Genomic DNA, 23,194 nt, shown 5'->3' on the forward strand with positions numbered 1-23,194 from the left:
CCAATATTTATGAGACTACTGATATGGAATGATACATTACAGAATAAGGCACTCGGCTGATCATGTATGTGTCAACTGTTTAGGGCAATAATCCAGTTAATGTCACTGCCTGCTCTATCCCTATATCCTTGCTGATTTATTATTCTGACTTCCCTTTGAATACTACTAAGCCTATATCATTCGCCTTAATAATTCCAAATCTTAACCACCTATTACGTAAGATATTTGGCAACCTTCTTACATTTGAGGCCTGGAGTAATTAACCCTTCCATCATTCAGAACAGATTCTCTTTGTCGCATCACTAAGAAAGTAGGTTAAAAGTCCATTTATGTCATTGCCTATTGAGGGATCTTCCTATGCACAAATTGGCTGCCAGGTTTCTGACATTATACAAATCGTTCAAGTTCAAAAATACCCCCTTGCCTCTGACGTGCTTTGTGACACTGTAGGGTCTTGAAGCGCTCCACACAAATTTATTGTCATAGGATAGATCAGCTCCAGTTAACCTGGATTTGAAGGTGTTTTGATAAATTGATTTTCTGCCATTTATCCAAAATAATGTTGCTGACTAGAATGATGTCAAATTCTATGTAACTGATGTTCCACTGCTGTTGTCTGGGGTGCATAAGCTGGTCACAAGCTCCTCCCTTTAATTTTCAACTAATGCAGATCATACAGAGCTTCACTCCATTGCATTAAGATTCAATTGCAAATAATATAAGCTCAAATATTGGCCCCTTCGATATATTCTGATCCTTCCATATCTTTCTGGACCTACTGAAACTTCTTGTACGCTGAGACTCTGACTGTATGACTCTATTGAGTGCAGCCAATAGACAGTAACACATTCCATCTGTTAGTGTAAAAGTGCCTAAGAGCTGACAATCTAATCTGAGTTAAAATTAACTCAACTTCCATAAAGCACGGTATAGTGCATTGAAGAATGATCTGAATTGAACTAAGAGTCAGACGGAAAAGCTGTAAGCTGTCCAAAGCTGAACAAAGAGACTTTGGAGCGCAGGTTCACATTTTCTTGAAAGTAGAATCGCAGGTAGACAGTATAGTGAAGGAGGCGTTTGGTATGCTTTCCTTTATTGGTCAGAGTATTGAGTACAGGAGTTGGGAGGTCATGTTGCGGCTGTACAGGACATTGGTTAGGCTGCTTTTGGAATATTGTGTGCAATTCTGGTCTCTTTCCTATCGGAAGGATGTTGTGAAACATGAAAGGGTTCAGAAAATATTAACAAGAATGTTGCCAGGTTTGGAGGATTTGAGCTCTAGGGAGAGGTTGAATAGGTTGGTGCTGTTTTCCCTGGACCGTCGGAAGCTACGGGGTGATCTTATAGAGGTTTATAAAATCATGAGGAGCATGGATAGGGTAAAGAGATAGTCTTTTTCGCAGGGTGGGGGAGTCCAGAACTAGAGGGTATAGGTTCAGGGTGAGAGAGGAAAGATATAAAAGGGACCTAAGGGGCAACTTGTCATGCAGAAGGTGGTACATGCATGGAATGAGCTGCCAGAGGAAGTGGTGGAGGTTGATACAATTATGCCATTTAAAAGGCATCGGGATGGGTATATGAATAGGAAAGGTTTAGAGGAATATGGGCCAAGTGCTGGCAAATGGGACTGGATTAGGTTAGGATGTCTGGTCGGCATGGACGAGTTGGCCTGAAGGGTCTGTTTCTGTGCTGTCATCTCTTTGACGCTATGTGACATAAATTTGAGCAGATTCAAAGCAATTGCAATTCAGCAAAGTTTGAATATGACTTTTTAAAGCTTTTTTTTTTAAAAAATGCTCCTAATTTGATATTAAATTCACAGTTTCACTTGAGAAGACAACATGGCAATATGGGAAGTGATGACCTTTGGGCAGTGTTTGGGACTGATGTATTATTTAAGAGTACTTAGATTAGATTAGATTAGATTACTTACAGTGTGGAAACAGGCCCTTCGGCCCAACAAGTCCACACCGACCCGCCGAAGCGCAACCCACCCATACCCCTACCTTTACCCCTTTAACCTATCACTACGGGCAATTTAGCATGGCCAATTCACCTGACCCGCACATCTTTGGACTGTGGGAGGAAACCGGAGCACCCGGAGGAAACCCACGCAGACACGGGGAGAACGTGCAAACTCCACACAGTGTTTCAATTCGCCTTACAATACTCCTTTCCAAAGTTATGTAATGAGGAAATTCCACAGGAGAATGTGCAAATCCACACAGTCAGTCGCCTGAGTCGGGAATTGAACCCGGGTCTACAGGCGCTGTGAGGCAGCAGTGCTAACCACTGGGCCACCGTGCCGCCCAAAACTGGGGCAGATAGAGCAATTAGTGCCGTGACTCGGATACGAACCGAGGTTGCTGTGGCCACAACGCAGAGTACTAACGACTATACGATCACGGCACTCCACAGACGCGCACAAATAGTAGTTTATTCCACATATCCCTGTACTGTACTTGACCTGGGAGTCCATGATCGTAGCACCATGTCTGAATTTTAATATGTTCCAATCTGCAGCGTTAACCTCACTAATAGTAATGAGTATCAGGTTTGCACAACAAAAGTCAATTTGTGGTCTCTCCTTGTGGGTCCATGGCAACTCATTGTGATTAAATATTTGAGGCCACCTTTTTCAGTTTCTCATGAGAATAATGCAACCAAGAATTGAAGCCTTTGTCCTGCCTTTCTATGGCAAAGTTTTTTTTTAGATTAGATTAGATTACATACAGTGTGGAAACAGGCCCTTCGGCCCAATAGGTCCACACCGCCCCGCCGAAGCGCAACCCACCCATACCCCTACATTTACCCCTTACCTAACACTACGGGCAATTTAGCATGGCTAATTCACCTGACCTGCACATCTTTGAACTGTGGGAGGAAACTGGAGCACCCGGAGGAAACCCACGCAGACACGGGGAGAACGTGCAAACTCCACACAGTGTTTCAATTCGCCTTACAATACTCCTTTCCAAAGTTATGTAATGAGGAAATTCATTATCATCAGAAACCTAGGATAATACACCAACTATTGTGATTTAAAAACTGAAAATTTTGGAAGTGCTCATCTGCAGTCATTGCTTCTTCATCATCTAATTAAAAACAGTGTTAATGTCAGTAGAATACCAGAATGGCCATAACTGTTCATTCTGTTTCTAGGATACACAAGGATTCATTGAGAGATTAGTGATCCTGAATATTGACCAACACCAGCAGGTGCATGGTCAGAGAGTGCTAGGAACTTTATGCTCCCAGCTCCCTGGAGTGTTACCCATTTGCTGATGCCCACTTGACTATTCGAAAGGGAATAGAAACATGTTTTATGAAAAGATGCATTGGAAAAGAGAAACTTTGATCTCTTCTCACTCCATATTTTTGTAAGTTCATTCTTGAGAAATGAGTGTTTGTAGCAAGGCCAGCATTTATTGCCTTTGCTGGATCTCTTAGAACTCCTCCGTTCCATGTGGCTCCCATAATGTTGTTAGTTAGTTTATAGATTTTGAGCTATCAGCAATATGTCAAGTTGAAACATTGTGCGGCTTGGATGAGAACTTGGAGGTGATGGTGTTTCCATACATCTGCTATCCTTGAATTTCTGGATGAAAAAGGTTGTAGTTTGGGGAGATGCTACCAAAGATGTGATATAATTAATCAGCTCAAGATAGCAACTGACTACCAAAGCAGATGGAGAGTAATCAAAGAGAATTTTTGAAGGACATCTTCATTGTCATCATAGATATATTCTGCAGTTATGGGTGCTGGATATATTCAGTAGGTCAGGTAGCATCTGTGGGATCCTATTTCTATACTTGTCTGTTTCAAATCATGCCTTTTGTCATTCAATCATGCCTACCTCCTGCCTTGTCACAGACTTTATCTTTAATCCTTTCTTTGTAATTCTTTCCTCAAGTCCCCCAACTCACCTTTTTACCTGGCTGTGATACCTTTAAGTTTAGATCAGAGTGGTCCTGTAAAATCACAAGCAGGTCAGGCAGCATCCGAGGAGCAGGAAAATCGACGTTTCGGGCAAAAGCCCTTCATCAGGAATAGAGCTTACTATGTGATACCTTTGAGTTTATTTCCGGAGCTACTGAAAGCTCATCAGCCTGCAATAAGTGTTTCTGTCTGTACATTCCTGCCTGACTTGCACGTCGTCACCACCATTTTCCATCTATATTTTAGATTTACAGCACACACGTGTCTATCACTTTTTTTTTACAATTGTATTCTGCAGTTGTCCAGCCTCTTTACATGTATCATCTTGCATAGGTTAAAACAACTTAGTGTTACGGATTCTGTAATTTTATTCATCTAAATTTCAAATTTGCCACTTTCACATACGTTTGTGAAGATTGGAGTTCTAATGGAACCATCAAGAAATATGGTTCTACCATCTTGCATTAAATGAAGCTTTATATGTGGTACAGAAAAACACCAGGTTGGAGCTGAGCAAGCAGCTCTGTCATGACCAGAAAAGAAAGAGAAACTTCAGTTAGATTCACAAAGCCCTTAACTTATCTTTGTTTCCCAGGTATTAAATGTTGCATGCATCCAAATACATTCTGTTTTTACTGACTCTTGCCTGTGGTAGAAAGTGTTGCAACATTGAACAGAAACAAAATTGTTTTTAAGTGTCTAATTTCGTTGTCATGAGAAACTTTGTTATGCAAGAGTGTTTTGAATGTGGATCTTCTACCACATGGAACACTTAAGGCAAAAAACATTGACACATTTAAGGGACAGCTGCATAAGTTTATAGAGATTGGAATTAAAGGGTATGTTAATAGGGTTATATGATGTAGTGTGAGAGGAGACATAAGTGGAACATGAACACTGTTAGAGACTGAAGCTTGATTTTCCTGTGCTGTAATTCAGTGTGACTCTATGTGCTGTACTGCTGACTAACTTAACTTTTCAAAAACGGCACGTTGTAAATGAAAGAAACTTGCTGCTGAATCTTGAAATTTGGAATTAAAGCCTCTAGTTCATGAAGACAACCTGAAAATCAATTGTCTCACTGCACAACTTGCCTTATATTGGTGCCATCTTGTACATTGAGCTATTGACTTTTCAGCGATCACGGTCTGAGGCCATTGTTCAGTGAAGCTTTTCAGTGAAAAGCTATCATGGGACACAGGCTCGCTGCCTGGTACCCAGCTGTGTTGTTCTGTATTCCACCACAGAATGTTAGAAATGTCAAAATAGTGACTACCCAAGAGTTAAAATCTTCCCTTAATCCATTTGTTCCTGTTACGCAGTTTTTATTGACTTAATCTGCCTGAGGACGTTTTTCCTTTTTAAAACAAATATTTCCATTATAGTCGCACTGCTGAGTAGTTATCAGCTAACAAAACATACGCTGGGCTCACGTTCCAACATTTCCAGTTGGATTACACTGTCATTTAGATGAAGCCTGTGTAGCACCTCAGGATGTGGAACATTCCGATCTGTTCTGAACACAAACCTGGGTTAAATGCTATTAAAACTGAGTTCAGGTTGATGCACCTCAAGGGGTTATCACCCACCAGCAATGGGAAAATACACAAAATGGTTGTTGCCTGAAGTTCTGGCTCTAGGACAAATAAACTTTCTTTCCTGTTGTGGTTTTTCCCCCTGATCCAGCCTGGCTCACATCAGGTGATCTCCAGTTACAAATGAGTGCAAACTGAAACGTGTTGAGACTTGGGTCTCTCTGATTGCTTTCTTTGGTTCTTTGTGCTTCTCAAATGCCAGTTCTTTGAATGTGAGGCAACGCAATTGTTTGCTTACTGAATTTGGCACGCACTTTCTTTTTAAACTAACTGTTGGCACTTGTGCCAATAATTAACAGGGCAGAGCTGACACTGAGACAAGGAATGATGTGATAGAATAATCAGCCACGTAGCTTTATACCTGAAAATCTATAGCGCTCAGTATAGTTTTTTTTTACAAAATTCTTTTAGTTTTAAATTGGCTGGTAATGCCTCAATTTAAAACTCCTAACATTGTTTAAGTGCTGACCATGGGTTTGTTGTTCCTTACTTCTAAAACATTGTAACAGGAGTCGGTCATTTAGCCTCTGGAGCCTATTCAGTCATTTAGTGAGATCATTCTTGCTCTGTGACATACCTCCATTCACTTGCCTTTGTTCTGAACCCTATACTACCATTGTTTAACAAGAACCTATTGATCCCAATTTTAAAGTTAACAATTGATCTATCACCAATTGCCATTTACAGAAAGGAATTTTATGCTTAAAGGATTTGACTTGGTTTATTAGATTTTGTCCAGCAGTCTTGGATTCCTCAACTAGTGGATACAGTTTATTTCTTTCTACCTATATCTACTGCCTGTAATATCTTTAATTTCTCTTGAATCACCTCTTAACATTCTAGACTTCAGGGAATAAACGCTAGTTGGTTTACACTCCCCCACTTAACTTCATTCTTACACTGTAGCTATTATTGTAGTATCAATGCAGCCAGCACCAGTAAATGCTTCTTAAGGAAGTGTGTCCAGAAATGCCCTCCAAGTTCTAGCAGTGGCCTAATCAATGGTCTGTGCAACTAAGATGTGACTTCTAGTCACTTGTATTCTAGATCTCAGAATCTAAATTCTAGCATTTTATTAGTGCTCTTGGCCCCCAGGTTTCCCTGGAGCTCCACTGTTTCCATTTTCACCATTTTGAAAGTATCCTGTTCTAACCAACTTGGGTCCAAAATGGATGGTTTCAAATTTCTCTCCACTGAAATTCTTCTGTCACAGTTTTGCCTCCTAATTCAACCTAGCAATATCTCTCATACATTTTATGCTTCCTTCTACACTGCTTACAATAACACCTATTTTTATGTCATCAACAAATTTGGATCGGTGACCTACTGTTATCTAAGTCATCATTGAGAATTGCCGTGATTAACTGAGGCACCACACAGATCCTTGAAGATTGCCATGAGTCACAAACTGTCAATTAAAGTATCCTCAGTCAACTTACAAACCAGGTCAATGAATTGCCTCTTGTTCCATGTGTCAACTTTAGCCAACTTTAGACCTTATAAAATGCCTTCTAGAAGTTTATATAACTAACACTCCTAGACTATCCTCTCAAATACATCAGTCACTTGTCAAAGTGTTCAATCAGGTTTGTCAATTATGTGCTACAAGGATTTAAATCCAAAGGTTCTTTGAACAGATGAATTTTTTTAAGGAGTTCAGTCACTTTATCCTTAATTATGGATTCTAGTAACTTCTTGACAAGAAATGTTAAGCCATCTAGACTAAACCTCCCCAATTCCCTCTTATCGACTTTCATAAAACATGAAGTGACATCAGCAATTTCCCAATCTCTAAGGGGGCCGCTCCCACTCGAACTTCTGAAAGATTGTAGATAGAACAGCTATAATGGTGAGTCTGACGTTAGTTGTAGGTAAGTTGTTGGAGAGGATTCCGAGAGATAGGATTTAGAACTTAGAGAACATTAGAACAATACAGCACAGAACAGGCCCTTCGGCCCATGATGTTGTGCCGAACATTTGTCCTAGCTTAAGCACCCATCCATGTACCTATCCAATTGCCGCTTAAAGGTCACCAAAGATTCTGACTCTACCACTCCCACAGGCAGCGCATTCCATGCCCCCACCACTCTCTGGGTAAAGAACCCACCCCTGACATCTCCCCTATACCTTCCACCCTTCACCTTAAATTTATGTCCCCTTGTAACACTCTGTTGTACCCGGGGAAAAAGTTTCTGACTGTCTACTCTATCTATTCCTCTGATCATCTTATAAACCTCGATCAAGTCACCCCTCATCCTTCGCCGTTCCAACGAGAAAAGGCCTAGCACTCTCAACCTATCCTCGTACGACCTATTCTCCATTCCAGGCAACATCCTGGTAAATCTTCTCTGCACCCTCTCCAAAGCTTCCACATCTTTCCTAAAGTGAGGCGACCAGAACTGCACACAGTACTCCACATGTGGCCTAACCAAAGTCCTGTACAGTTGCAACATCACTTCACGACTCTTGAATTCAATCCCTCTGCTAATGAACGCTAATACACCATAGGCCTTCTTGCAAGCTCTATCCACCTGAGTGGCAACTTTCAAAGATCTATGAACATAGACCCCAAGATCCCTCTGTTCCTCCACCTCACTAAGAACCCTACCGTTAACCCTGTATTCCGCATTCTTATTTGTCCTTCCAAAATGGACAACCTCACACTTGGCAGGGTTGAACTCCATCTGCCACTCCTCAGCCCAGCTCTGTATCATATCCAAGTCCCTTTGCAGCCGACAAGAGCCCTCCTCACTATCCACAACTCCACCAATCTTCGTATCGTCTGCAAATTTACTGACCCACCCTTCGACTCCCTCATCCAAGTCATTAATAAAAATTACAAACAGCAGAGGACCCAGAACTGATCCCTGCAGAACTCTACTTGTAACTGGGCTCCAGGCTGAATATTTGCCATCTACCACCACTCTCTGACTTCGACCGGTTAGCCAGTTTTCTATCCAATTGGCCAAATTTCCCTCTATCCCATGCCTCCTGACTTTCCGCATAAGCCTACTATGGGGAACCTTATCAAATGCCTTACTAAAATCCATGTATACTACATCCACTGCTCTACCCTCATCCACATGCTTGGTCACCTCCTCAAAGAATTCAATAAGACTTGTAAGGCAAGACCTACCCTTCACAAATCCGTGCTGGCTGACCCTAATCAAACAGTGTCTTTCCAGATACTCATAAATCCTATCCCTCAGTACCCTTTCCATTACTTTGCCTACCACCGAAGTAAGACTAACTGGCCTGTAATTCCCGGTGTTATCCCTATTCCCTTTTTTGAACAGGGGCACAACATTCGCTACTCTCCAGTCCCCTGGTACCACCCCCGTTGACAGCGAAGACGAAAGGATCATTGCCAACGGCTCTGCAATTTTTCTCTCTTGCTTCCCACATAATCCTAGGATATATCCCGTCAGGCCCGGGGGACTTGTCTATCCTCAAGTTGTTCAAAATGTCCAACACATCTTCCTTCCTAACAAGTATCTCCTCTAGCTTACCAGTCCGTTTCACACTCTCCTCTTCAACAATATGGTCCCTCTCATTTGTAAATACTGAAGAAAAGTACTCATTCAAGACCTCTCCTATCTCTTCCGACTCAATACACAGTCTCCCACTACTGTCCTTGATCGGACCTACCCTCGTCCTTGTCATTCTCATGTTTCTCACATACGCATAAAAGGTCTTGGGGTTATCCTTGATCCTACCCGCCAAAGATTTTTCATGCCCTCTCTTAGCTCTCCTAATCCCTTCATTTCCCTCCTGGCTATCCTGTATCCCTCCAATGCTCTGTCTGAACCTTGTTTCCTCAGCCTTATGTAAGCCTCCTTCTTCCTCTTTACTAGATATTCAACCTCCCTCGTCAACAAAGGTTCCCTCACACGACCATTTCTTTCCTGCCTGACAGGTACATACATATCAAGGACACATCATATCTGTTCCTTGAAAAAGTTCCACATTTCCACGACATCCTTCCCTGACAGCCTATGCTCCCAACTTATGCTCCTGCGTTTGGAGAGGCAAGGACTGATTAGTGATAGTAAGCATGACTTTGAGCATGGGAAATCATTTCTCACAAACTTGTTTGAATCTTTTGTGAACAAGTAAAAGATAGATGAGGGCAGAGTGCTAGATGTTGTCTGCATGGGCTTTACTAAAGCTTTTGACAAGGTTCCACATGGTAAACTGGTTAGTAAAGTTAGATCACATGGGATTCAGAGAGAGCTTGCCAATTGGATGCAAAACTGATTTGACTGTAGGAGACAAGGTGGTGGTGGTGGAGGGTTGTTTTCAGACTGGATGCCTATAATCAGTGGCAATCCACAGGGATTGGTGCTGGGTCCACTGATGTTAGTCATTTGCATATACTATTTGCGTGAGAATTTAGGATGCATGGTTAGTAAATTTGCAGATTACACCAAAATTGATGGTTTGGTGAACCATGAAGCAGGTTATCTTAAGATTACAAAGGGATCTTAATCAATAGGGCCAATGAGCTGAGTAGTAGTAGATGGAGTTTCATTTGGATAAATGTGAGGTATTGCATTTTGGTAAAATAACCAAGGGCAGGACTTATATAATTAATGGTAGCACCCTCTGTAGTGTTGTTGAACAGAGAAACACTGGTTCAGATAAATATGTTTTTGAAAGTTGCATCACAGGTAAACAGGGAGGTTAAGAAGACATTTAGCACACTTGCCTTCGTTGCTCAGACCATTGAGTTGACCACAGGAGTTGGGACATCATGTTGCAGTTGCTCAAAATGTTGATGAGGCCTCCTTTTGAATGCTGTGTTAAGTTCTGTAGCAGGGTAAACAAAGAGGATATTATTAAATTGGAGAGAGTTCAGAAAAGATTTCCAAAACTGTTGCCGGAATTGGAGGGTTTTATATGGAGAGGCTGGATAGGTTAGGGCTTTTTTCAATGGAGCATAGGAGGTTGAAGTGAGACCTTTATAGAAGTTTATAAAATCATGAAGGACATAGATATGGTGATTAACAAAGATCTTTTCCCTAGGGTAAGGAAGTTCAAAATTTTAAGGTGATAGGAGAAAGATTTAAAAGGGAACTGGGGGGTAATTTGTTTCACACCAGTTAGTTCATATGTGGAATGAACTGTCAGAGGAAATGATAGATATAGGTACAGTTACAGCATTTTAATAGACATTTGGACTGGAACATGAATAGGAAGGCTTTAGAGGTTTGCAAATGCAGCAAATGTAATTTGTAAAACTTGGTCTGCATGGACCAATTGGACCAAAGGATCTGTTTCTGTGCTGTATGACTCTGATTCTATGACTCAATAACTATGCCCTATAAAATTCTAAAATGGAAACCATCTGGTTCTGGGTGTTTATCACTTATTAGTGCCATTATGTTCTTCATTGCTGACTTGTTATTTACAATAATTTTGTGTCGCTATCCTGACACTTTGGTTTCCTTGAGTTTTCTGACATGAGCTCTTCCTCGACTGTAAGTACTGAGGCAAAGTAATTCTCGGCACTTCCTTTAGTTTGCAATCGCAATATGAACCTTCTCCCTTTTTCAAGGGCCCACACTGCTTCTTTCCACCCTCTTTTTTTTTTTTTTTTTCTTTTTCTCCCTCTAAGTAATGGTTAAAAACTAATTGATTTTGATATTCCTTTGCAAATGCTGTTTTTGTGGCTCTTACTATCTGTTTTGTCACCTGTTTGCTGTCCTTATATCTTTCCAAGATCTGTGCTACTTATTGCATTTCAGTTTAGTTGCAGTTATTGTTGTTTTTGTCCAATTGAGTTCTTGTCCCTTAAGCATCCAAGTATCCCAAATTTGTCTTTGACTATCTCCTACTGATATTTCATTGTTTATTCATGAACAGATTTTTCCATTTTAATGTGGACAGTATCTATCACATCTCATTGAAGTCAGCCTTTACTAAATTTAAAATTCTAGTATTGTGATCTTCTCCATCAAACACGATGTTGAATTCATTTATTTAATTGTTTTTGCAGAAATGTTCACACATTATTAATGATTCACTAAATCCTTATTTCTAAATCTTGCAGACTGCCTGTTTGTTGGTTTTAAAACATTTGATTACAGAAAGGTAACCTGACACTGAAGAAACGTGGTACCGCATTTTGACATGTGTTGGTTCATTTGTTCCATTGTATTGCATATGTGAAAACTAAAATTCCCCATTATTGCTACTCTGCCTTTAATAAAGACGTGTCTTTTCTCTGCATTTATACTATCCACCACTTCATAGCTGGTACCTTGCACACGAGACTCATTAAATCCTTGGAAGGAATTTTCCCCTCCCTAGAGATGGCAAGCAGGGGAAATAATTGGGCTGGACGTGGGTGGGGGGTGGGGGAGAGCCTCCAAATGCCTCAATCTTGTGCCAATCAGAGGCAGTGGGGGTCTTGGTGTAGGCTATGATGGTCAAACCCCACCCATGCCTCGGATGCTCCAGCCCCCACTACTCGTGATCTCCCACTCAAGACGAGAAGGAAAGAGAGACATCTTTCAGCTATTGGATTCTCATGAGAGAAAGCCTTGACTGGTGGACCTTAAGACTAGTGACTCTCCTCCAATTCCTCAACTCCTCCAAGTCTTGCCTCTTGCACATCCTTGACTTTGATTGCTCCACCGCTGCGGTCACATCTTCAACTGCTTTGATCTTCGACTCTTGAGTTTCCGCTCCATATCTCTCTGCCTTCATGCTTCTTTTTAAAGCTCTCTCTTTAAAACCTGCCCCCTCACATGTTTTATTACTAACAATCCCGTAAAAACACCTGGCCAGCATTTTTACTGCATTAGCTAGAAGGTGTGGTCATTGTTTCCTCTCCTCTATTTGCTCACCAAAACTGTTGTGAGCTATTGAGGAAGCTGTACTGTTAACAAGAAACTTTGAACTATTCTTATCCATTCCTGTTATGACAGTCTCCTTAAAATAAAACTTGAAATGCAAGCTCCTTTTGTTGATACTGTTATAGTCTTCAGCAGCAAACTGGTAGTTTTAGCCTTGCATTAAAATTTGTGTCTATAATATAGTCTAGATAGTTTTAATTAACTAGTTTGGATGTTTAGGACTCATCTCTTGAATAGGTGGCACTTGAACTGAGCCTTCTGGCGCAGAGGTAGGGATACACATTTTTGTCTTATGTGGTTGATCTTTACTGAAATCAGTCTCTTTTCTACATCTGGTGTTAATGATTGTAGGCTGTGATGTCCAGTTTCTAAAATTTGGTAATGACATTTTTTTTCATTTCTTACAAATGACAAGAAGGGAAGATAAGTCTCAAGATATCTTCTGATTAACAATGGAATTGCTTGTAGTACCAATGATCATTGTATGTCTTAGTGGGCTTTGAAACTCTACCCTGAAATAAAAGGTTTTTTAAAAAAGAGCTATAAGTAATCAGTAGGTTGGGCAGCATCAATGAAGAAAACAAAAAGTTTAGTGGTTTGAGGCTGATGACCTTCCCTCAGAACTGAAAGAATTTAAACAAGTCCAGAGGGGAGAAGTATTTCACCTTTGGTCCTCCTGCCCCTTCCTCAACTTTATCTGACTTTCTATTGATTAAAACCTGCTACAACGTTATCATTTTTCAGTTGACAAATAGAGCTGAAACTCTAGTTCCATTTATTTCACTTCAGACACTGCCTGACTTGCTTAGTATTTCCAACATTTTCTGATCTAGATCTCCAGCATCTGCACTTTCATAGAACATAGAACATTACAGTGCCCTCGATGTTGTGCTGACCTGTGAAACCAGTCTGAAGCCCGTCTATCCTACACTATTCCATGTCTATCCAATGACCATTTAAATGTCCTTAAAGTTGGCGAGTCCACTACTGTTGCAGGCAGGGCGTTCCATGCCCCTACTACTCTCTGAGTAACCATCTTTGGCATCTGTCCTATATCTATCACTCCTCAATTTAAAGCTATGTCCCCTCGTGCTAACCATCATCATCCCAGGAAAAAGGCTCTATTGTCCACCCTATCTAACCCTCTGATTATCTTATATGTCTCAAGTCACCTCCACAACCTTCTTTTCTCTAATGAAGACGGCCTCAAGCCTTCCTCGTAAGACCTTCCCTCCATACCAGGCAACATCCTAGTAAATCGCCTCCGAACCTTTTCCAAAGCTTCCACATCCTTCCTATAATGTGGTGACCAGAACTGTACACAGTATTTCAAGTGCAGCCGCACCAGAGTTTTGTACACCTGTAGCATGTCCTTGTGACTCCGAAACTCGATTCCTCTGCTAATAAAAGCTAACACACTGTATGCCTTCTTAACAACCCTATCAACCTGGGTGGCAACTTTCAGGAATCTATGTACACGGACACCAAGGTCTCTCTGCTCATCTACACTACCAAGAATCTTATCATTAGCCCAGTTCTCTTTAGTCCTGTTACTCCTTTCAAAGTGAATCACCTCCACTTTTCCGCATTAAACTCCATTTGCCACCTCTCAGCCCTGCTCTGCAGCTTATGTATGTCCCTCTGTAACCTGCAACATCCTTCAGCAACAACTCTTCCGACCTTAGTGTAATCCCCAAATTTACTAACCCATCCTTGTACACCCTCATCCAAGTCATTTATAAAAATGACAAATAGCAGTGGCCCCAAAACAGATCCTTGCAGTACACCACTAGTAACTGAACTCCAGGATGAACATTTCCCATCAACCACCACCCTCTGTCATCTTTCAGCTAGCCAATTTCTGATCCAAACAGCTAAACCACCCTTAATCCTCATCCTCTGTATTTTGTGCAATAGCCTACCATGGAGACCCTTATCAAATGCCTTTCTGAAATCCATATACACCACATCAACCGCTTTACCCTCATCCACCTGCATGATTATCTTCTCAAAGTTTCTTCTCACCTTCGTACTTGTTATTGTAACTTTGTCCATCCTCTTCTGGAGCATAGGTTTGCATCCAGCTCAAAAAGCACCAATTGGCCTGATCTATTCCTGTGGGCATTGATGGCACCACATGTGTCAGTTTGTAGTGCTGGGAATTTGACACATATTTATACTGAGCTGCTGAATAAGCAGAAGGGTTATAGGTGTGGGAAATATATATGTCAATATTGAAATGTTGGGATATGCTGTATTGGAGTTAGATTTAATGTAAGTTGTTGAAATAGAGCGAGCAATGCATTTTTCTTGATTCATCATGTACCAGACCCGGATAGGTGGTTGTTGAGGATGTAAAATCTGTTTCCAGTACTGTACTGACATATCTTTACTCCAATAAGTGCAAAACCGAAACATACAAGGCAATTTAAAACCAGGATTTTTCACCTGCTGGTGGAATACTGTAGCGGTGTGACAAGCTATGTTCTCCTTCATGCAATAAAACACAGGAAGACCAGCAGATAGTGATAGACTGGTTGAGAGACAAATAAACCACTGTTGAAATGCTGAATGTTAAAGCAGGCTCAAGGTGATGAAAGTCCTGCTGCTTCCTGTTCCTCTGTTCCTGTCATGTGATCCAGTCATAAGTTTGTCCTCTACAGTTTTTGTGAGAGACTGCTGAGGCTTTGACATCTTTACTGAAATTAAGACGAGAGAACACTTACAATGGACTTTGTGGAGGAAATGAAAACGTTCATAACTTAGAATCAAAGAGTTATAGAGGTGTACAGCACAGAAACAGACTCTTTGGTCCAACTCGTCCATACTGACCAGATATCCCAACCTAATCTAGTCCCATTTGCCAGCCCTTGACCCATATCCTCTAAACTCTTTCTATTCATATACCCATCCAGATTCCTTTTAAATGTTGTAATTGTACCAGCCTCTATCACTTCCTCTGGCAGCTCATTCCATGCATTCACCACCCTCTGCATGAAAAAGTTGCCTCTTTGGTCCCTTTTAAATTTTTCCCCTCTCACCTAAACCTATGCCCTTCAGCTCTGGACTCCCCCACCCCAGGGAAAAGACCTTGTCTATTTACCCTATCCATGCCCCTCATGATTTTATCAACCTCTATAAGGTCACCCTTCAGCCTCCAACACTCCAGGGAAAACAACCCCAGCCTATTTAGCCTCTCCCTGTAGCTCAAACCCTCCAACCCTGACAACATCCTTGTAAATCTATTCTGAACCCTTTCAAGTTTCAGCTGCAAGAGTTGTGCAGTCCAGTCAATTAATGAGCAATCCACAAGGACCAGATCATTTTATTTCTAATTTTAAAGATTAAAATGTTACCAAGTAAACCAAGTAGGCATGGGGTAAAGATAACAATCTCTCCCTCAACATCAGCAAAAGAAAAGAGCTGGTCAGTAACTTCAGGGGAAGCAAGGTGGAGGACACACCCTTATCTACATCAATGTGTTGAGGTGGAGATTGACACTCCTCAGAACTTGATGCTCTTTGACTTTCAGCAAGAACCTGTCAACGTCTAACCACGTTGATACTACAGTCAAGAAAGCATAGAAATGCCCTACTTCCTCAGCTAAGGAGATTTAGCACATTAAGACACCTACCCGTTTTTAAAGATGCACAAATAGAAAGCATTCAATCCGGGTGCATCATGGCTTGGTACAGCAACTGCTTTGCCCAGGACCATAAGAAACTACAGAGAGTTGTGAACATAACCCAGCCCATCGTGGACACCAGCCTCCCTTCCATCGACTCCATCTATTCTTCTCGCTGACTCAGAAAGGCAGGCAACATCATCAAAGACTCTTTCCACCCCTGTTATAATCTCTTCCAACCTCTTCCATCGGGCAGATAATTCAAAAGCTTAAACACACGTACCAACAGATTCAGAAACAGCTTCTTCCTGGCTGTTATTAGACTTCTAAGCGGACCTCTCAAATTTTAAATTTAATGTTGATCTCACTCTTTGTGCGCCTTCTCTGCAGCTTTAATATTGTACGTTTGCTCTGTCCTATTACCCAAATGCACTTTGTATGACATGATTTGCCTATGCTGCACACAAAACAAAACCTTTCATTGTACCAAGGTACATGTGACAATAATAAATCCAATCATCTTTTTGGATGTTTCTGTTTAGCAAATTGTACACGTTGCAGAAAAGCAAGCACCTTTTGCTTTTAGACTTTTGTAGTATCCAAATCAATACTGAGCATTTGAATGGATGAAGTTGCCCTACTTCATTCTCCAGCTCAGTCTCTCCAATGTCCAAGAAATATCATCTGACCATAAGACAACAAAGACTTTGTACAATTAACATGGTAAAAGATCCCAAGGCGCTCTACTAGAGTGCAACAGGGAAAAATAGAAGAAAAAATAGACTCTAAGCCAAAAAAAGAGGAAACATTGACATATGTGACAAAAAGCTTGGTGGAAGAAGTAGGTTTTGACCAGTATCTTCAAGGAGGAGAGAGAGAGTTCTGAAGCTTCTACTCCCTTTGCTCTATTACTGTTTGCTATGTCCTGGAATTCAAAGTTGGAGAAACCCAGGTTCTCAAAGGTCTTGGGGAGCCAGTGAATATGGGAGAGGAGCAAGGCCATCAAGTGATGTGAGTAAAAGGATGAGATTTTCAAATCAAGCTGTTGGGAGACACTAATCAGGCTTGCAGAGGGCTGGGTGGCTGAGCAGTACCTTGTGTGGATTAGAATCGAGACAGCAGAGGTTTGAAGAGTATCACATGCTGCATTATAGTATGCTTAAACAAGACCTTTTGGGAGCTGCAACTGCTGCACTCAATAACTGTCCAGCTAAACACCTTGCTTCCAATTGGGGCTGGATACCTGCACCTCTTGTGCTAGGGCAGTTCAGATAACTTCATTCGCTCACTAGTTAAGCTAATGTTATTGGAACAGGCAACTTGTGTACTGCTATTCCAGAAAAGTATCTATAAATCTTTGTCCAACAGCGTCACCATCTTCGTCATGTCACCAAGGGAAGCCTGGTAGAACAAAACTGATAGCTGGTCTTCCAAGCTGTGACTTAATTTAGCTGTTTAGAATATTCCTAAAACAATGGTAGGATAATCTGCCCCTTACAGATTGCTGCCAAAAACATTTTTATGGCAAATTTAAAACATTTAAAATCTACTCCTTGTGAAGCTTGCTATCTGTCCACTCTAAAGCAGATGTTCTCCCGATGCAGGAGCTCTGCAACCCAATCAGTTTATCACTGATGAGCAAGCCAGCAGAAAAATAGGCAGAACTTCACTTGCTCAGTCATTTGGCTCAGTATCATGATGTAGAAATAAAAACCTGAAGTTCAGGGATAAAAGAACTGCAGGCTTAGTTTTGAGTGGGAGACAAGGCAGCTTTTAGTGAGTGGAGAGGGTGGACTTTTTCCCACAGAAGTAGAGGAGCTTTGAGCTTCATATGTTGAGGTTGAGTTGTAACCTGCAGGTTTTAGCACAGGTCAATGCACATGGTTTGATTTATCAACCCAATTGGGCGTGGTAAGTCACCACTTTTTTTTTATTACATTCTGTTAACTCGTCCATTGTCAGCCAAGCTTCTGTACCTCTGGAATATTTGAGGACTCAACCAAAACTGTAGGTGTGTGATTTTGTTGCTTTTGCTCCAACTGTTTTAGCAAGCGTCTAGGAACCCTCCAACCACAAGGGATGAATGCAGATTTCTCCAGCTTCCTCATTTTCCCTCCCCTCCCCCCCCCCCCCCCCCCCCACCCCACCCCCCCCCCCCCCACCTTATCTCAGTCCCAACCCTCGGACTCAGCACCGCCTTCTTGACCTGCAATCTTCTTCCCGACCTCTCCGCCCCCACCCCCTATCCGGCCTATCACGCTCACCTTAACCTCCTTCCACCTATCGCATTCCCAACGCCCCTCCCCCAAGTCCCTCCTCCCTACCTTTTATCTTAACCTGCTTGCCACACCTTCCTCATTCCTGAAGGAGGGCTTATCCTGCTCCTTGGATGCTGCCTGACCTGCTGCGCTTTTCCAGCAACACATTTTTCAGCGCTGATCTCCAGCATCTGCAGTCTTCACTTTCTCCCTGTTTTAGCAAGCGCCAAGAGACCAGCTCAAAACTGAGCTACACACATCGAGCTATCACTGACTAATACAGTGGAGGGGCGACTCTGAATGGGAACCCTGTGTTCCATATCCACCCACTCTCTCATCTGCTGTGAAATGGATGATTAATGAAAGGATAACATGCTAATAAAATTCTGGAGTTTCAGAAGTACAAACTCTTGGCAACTGCCTCCCCAGAGGAACGAAGTTACCTAACTTGTTGGTGCTCTGTCCCAGTTGTGAGAATTTGGTTACAATTCAACCCCAACTAATGAGATATGTTTCTTGCTTCCTGAAATTACAAATCGGCAACTAAAATAGCTGATAAAACAGCACACGCTTGGGATAAATTGACTGCCAGCCTCTAAACATGGCCCAGAATTAAATGTATACTTACAAAGAAGATATCTGCAGGGCTATAGGGGAGAAATAAGGGGTAGTGTGCCTAATGGAATAGCTCTTCCAGCCAGCAGGCATAGCCATGATGGGCCAAATGGCTTTGTTTTATGCTAAATGATTCTGTGGAAGAAATCAAAGTTAAAGTATTCACTGAGACCAGACTTGAGATATTATTATGGTTGGATAGAGGAGCATCATGGGACCAGTTAGTTGGATAGGTGGCTGACATGAACTTTAGAATAAAATCAACAGTGCAAATCATCTTGTTGTAGCTGCGGTGGACTTTGATTCTGCCTCCTCTCACTGCTCTGTAAATAAAATCCTATCAAAAGCTTCTGCTTGACTGCATGCAGAACTCCAAGGGTTCTAATGTTGCCCTGTTTTAGCTCTCACATGCATCACAAAAGCTGCAACTGATAGCTGTCCAAGCTGAATAAGAGGTTATGGAACAATAGCAATGTGACTGAACACCAAACTGCAAGGCTACATTCTCCAGTGTACTCCTGAACAGTCATGAGACTTAGACAACATGCAGTAGGCAGGAGAAAAGGCCGAGCGGTTTCCACCAACAATCTCTTATTCTTGACATCCCTTGGCAGGACAGGGCACCAACTCTGAGGTTGCAAAGTGTGCTGATTCATTACTAAGGCAATAAGAACTGTGCTGACTTAGCCATGTTCTTTGGATAGACAATGGGTGACCTTCTGGACATATATACTTCTGCTGCAGGGGCACCCCCTGCAAAGAAACCATGGAGATGGTGGATATTGACACTGCCGACTGAGACACCTGGGAGAGGGGCACTGTCACGTGCTGGCTGACAGTTTGGAAGGGTATTGGAAATGCTTAGCTAACCAAGAGCAAAGCTCAGAAAACCATGTCCTACACCTTCTTGGTCCAATATCTGCCACTTAGACTGTCATGCCAGACTAGGGAATCTACAATGCACCACATGATTTTTGACACAAGTTGACCTAGCCATCATGGCATAAGCCATTATCTTACTGGACAGAAGGCTGCCATTAGTAAGCAGTAGTTCAGTGAGCGTTATTTTGTTGAGAATGCAACAGAGAGAAAATAAAGAGGAGGAGCTACTTCCCATGGCTGTATTCCATGTCAGGGCTGATGCTCACAAATAGAATGCTTTCCAATTTCCAGCATTGACACCCTGCTGTTAGTAAGGCCAAGTATTAACCCCCTAGAGTTCTTGCTACTTAGCCATTCTAACACTGACAGCAGCTTCACAGGTAAGTTTCTGTTGCATTTTACCTCCTCCTCCCCCTCCCCTCCCCCCCCACCCCCCCCCCCCCCCCGCCAACCTGGTCCTAAACTGTGTAGAGCCTCAAGGATATTTCTGTTTCTCCTGTTATCCAATCTTGTACATGTGTTGAATGTGACTGCCAAGATACCAAGAGTTATTTTTTTTCAAAACCACATAAACATTTCCAATGTATTCATTTGGGATATCAGTATTGCAGAAACTGTGTATAGATTTGGCAGAATATACTGGAAGCTTTTGCAGCGTGGTCAAATTTGCCTGAGTCTTTTTTTATTTCTTTGGTTGGAAATTGTGGAAAGATTTTGAACGGCTCCTTTTAAGTTGTGGAAGAGTTGTAAACATGGAGCGAGAATTTTCATTTAATCAATGGCAATGATATCATAAACTTTGTGGGATGTTTTAATGTGAGCAGAATTTTTACTGCAATTGGAAATTGTTTTATAAAGAAAACATTTATAAAGTTACATAAATGATTGCAATTACCAGTGGGGAAACTATTTCAACAAGACATCTGTGTTTAACCAAACCACGATTCAATGAGCCTCATTTCAACTGTTGGCCTGGAAGTTTCAGAGTGTTAGGAACAAGAGTCAGCCATCTTTCACTGTCATTCAATCAGACAGTGGCTGATCTGTTCCTCCATGTTAACTTCCTGCCTTTTGCTCCATATTCAATGTTATTACCCAATGGAAATTGATCGATCTCCGACCAAAAAGTTCCAATTGTTCGCAGTCCAGTGCTTAACGGTTTGCAGGAGAGAGATTTCCAAATTGTCACCACTCTTTTTTTTTTTTCCTGATTCTGTTGCTTAATGGCCTAGCCTTAATTTTCGAGTTATGCGCTCCTCTTGTCGAAAAAATTGTTTGCCCTAACTTATTGTTGCAATTTTTCTCCGCAGAAGTGAAAGACTATGAACCTGCCTTTGGTTCCAAGGTTCGTGAGCATCCCTGTGTAGAAAGTATGAAGGATGTTGTCCTGCGAGATCGGGGAAGACCAGAGATTCCCAACAGCTGGCTTAATCACCAGGTACTTTAACTGTTATTGCTATCCGTAAATAACGTTATACCATTCAGCAGCTGGCCTTCGCTTTATATTTTTGACAATGGAAAATGCAACTGTTGCTATGATCCTGGACCAGATCATCAAATTATTGCATCCTCTGACTAGAGGCCAGTAACGTTTTTGTTAAATAGACAAAGAATACATTCCCAGGACTTGTTAACTTATTAATAAGATAAATCACAAGACTCCATGGCTTTGAATGGACAATAGACTTTACTGCACTGCATGTAATATATTCTGCACTTATAATCAGCATTAACATGAGAAAATAGAGGTAAGAGGCAAACTGTGATTGAATACCCAACTATGCAACGTCAAAGAGAGACACCATCAAGACAAACCCAACAGTGTTCCCCCAAATGTTAGAGATAAAAGAACTGCAGATGCTGGAGTCCAAAGTAAACAAGCAGGAGGCTGGAAGAACACAACAAGTCAGGCAGCGTCTGGAGGTGGAGAAGTCAACATTTTGGGTGTGACCCTTATCCTTCTTGAATCCTGAAGAACAGAACTTTAGCTCTGTTTCTCTCATCACAGATGCTGTTGGTCTTGCTGTGTTTTTCCTGTGTTTTCTGGTTTTATTCCAATATTGCTCTTGCTTTTTTTTTTAACAAATGCTAATCTTACTTTGGTGAACCAAGTGAATCTAACTTGTGGACTTTTCAATGCCCAGTCTCCATTTCACTCGAAGTATCAATTGCTTGTAGACTTCTTCCCAGTCTTTTCGAATTTCTACAAATTTTCTGAGCTGTAACATTTAGGTGGACCTATTGAATGGAGTCCTAAATAGAGTAATCTAATGCTTTCGGGACTTGTTCCTGAGCCTGAATGTACAGCTAATGCCCTTCTCAGCATTATTGTTTTAAGACCAACACCTTCCCTGAGGAGCCTATTCCCACTTCTTTCTCTCGAATTGACTTTGACTCTTGAACTGTGTTGACTGATGTTGTGAGGTTCACAATACAAGCCCCATCCCTTTATCTACATCGATCAGAATGTAACCAACAGCAGTGGAACTTGATATTGGAACACCAAGTTTGCTGAAGATTACTGTATTTATTTAGCTTCCTTGCTCACGCAGGACAAATGTATAGAACAAAAGAAAGATTTCATCACATTATTTACTAGGTCATGAGCCAGCATTTCCCCCTCATCAGCCTTGGTACTGACACTAGGCATATTTTTGTAATAATAGCACCTGACAATTGCAAAGTGCATCAGAAAGCAGGCAGCCCCAGTAGGCCATTCAGCATCTTCTGCTTCAGTTCAGTGATTGAATTTTTGTGAGCACTTTTCGTGGATTCCAGGGACATATTCATCCATTGCCCTGTGCATTTTGAGTCTTGATCGTCTAAAGTCTAGTTTCATGGTGTCTTTCCCATTCTCCATACCTTCCAAGGTGCCTCTTAGCCAACAGAGTAATTTTTGAAGTGAAGTCATTATTGTAACACACCATGTGGTAGCCCATTTTGTGTAATCCTGGTGGGCAGCTTATAGATTAGTGGCAGGAAATAGAATATTCTAACAGTTTCCCAACAGTTGGCCATTCTGGTGGGAGGGGAATGGCTTTTTTTTCTCTCTGTATTACAGTGAGAAGAAATCCTGGATGCCTACAGCATCCTTTAAAGTGCTTTTTCATATGGGCAATAAACTCAATCTGCTGCAAGAGATGTGTCTGCAAAGGTACAGTGTTACTAGAGAGCAGCTGAGAATCCCTTTTGAATATAGAACAGTACAGTACAGGCCCACGATGTTGTGCCGAGTATTTATCTTAATCTAAGATCAACCTAACCTATACACACCTCAATTTACTGCAATCCATATGCTTTTCTAGTCATTGTTTAAATGCCCCTAATGTCTCTGACTCTGCCACCATCACTGGCAGTGCATTCCATGACCCACCACTCTCTGTGTAAAGAATCTACCTCTGAAATCTCCCCTATACCTTC

The 23,194-nt window shown here is 41.6% G+C and overlaps 1 protein-coding gene across 2 annotated transcripts in view; it reads left to right on the plus strand.

The window, feature by feature from the left end:
• tgfbr2b (transforming growth factor beta receptor 2b) overlaps positions 1–23,194 on the plus strand; it is an 80,122-nt gene that overhangs the window by 51,534 nt on the left and 5,394 nt on the right. For both annotated transcript variants that reach the window (XM_043719216.2, XM_043719217.2), the window contains one exon: positions 21,085–21,212. In XM_043719216.2, coding sequence (XP_043575151.1) covers positions 21,085–21,212 — 128 coding nt within the window. The remainder of the gene's footprint in view (positions 1–21,084; positions 21,213–23,194) is intronic.

Source organism: Chiloscyllium plagiosum, unplaced genomic scaffold, assembly GCF_037043375.1.
Source record: "Chiloscyllium plagiosum isolate Xiang-an unplaced genomic scaffold, Cpla_swu_hap1 HiC_scaffold_34, whole genome shotgun sequence".
Classification (NCBI taxonomy): domain Eukaryota; kingdom Metazoa; phylum Chordata; class Chondrichthyes; order Orectolobiformes; family Hemiscylliidae; genus Chiloscyllium; species Chiloscyllium plagiosum.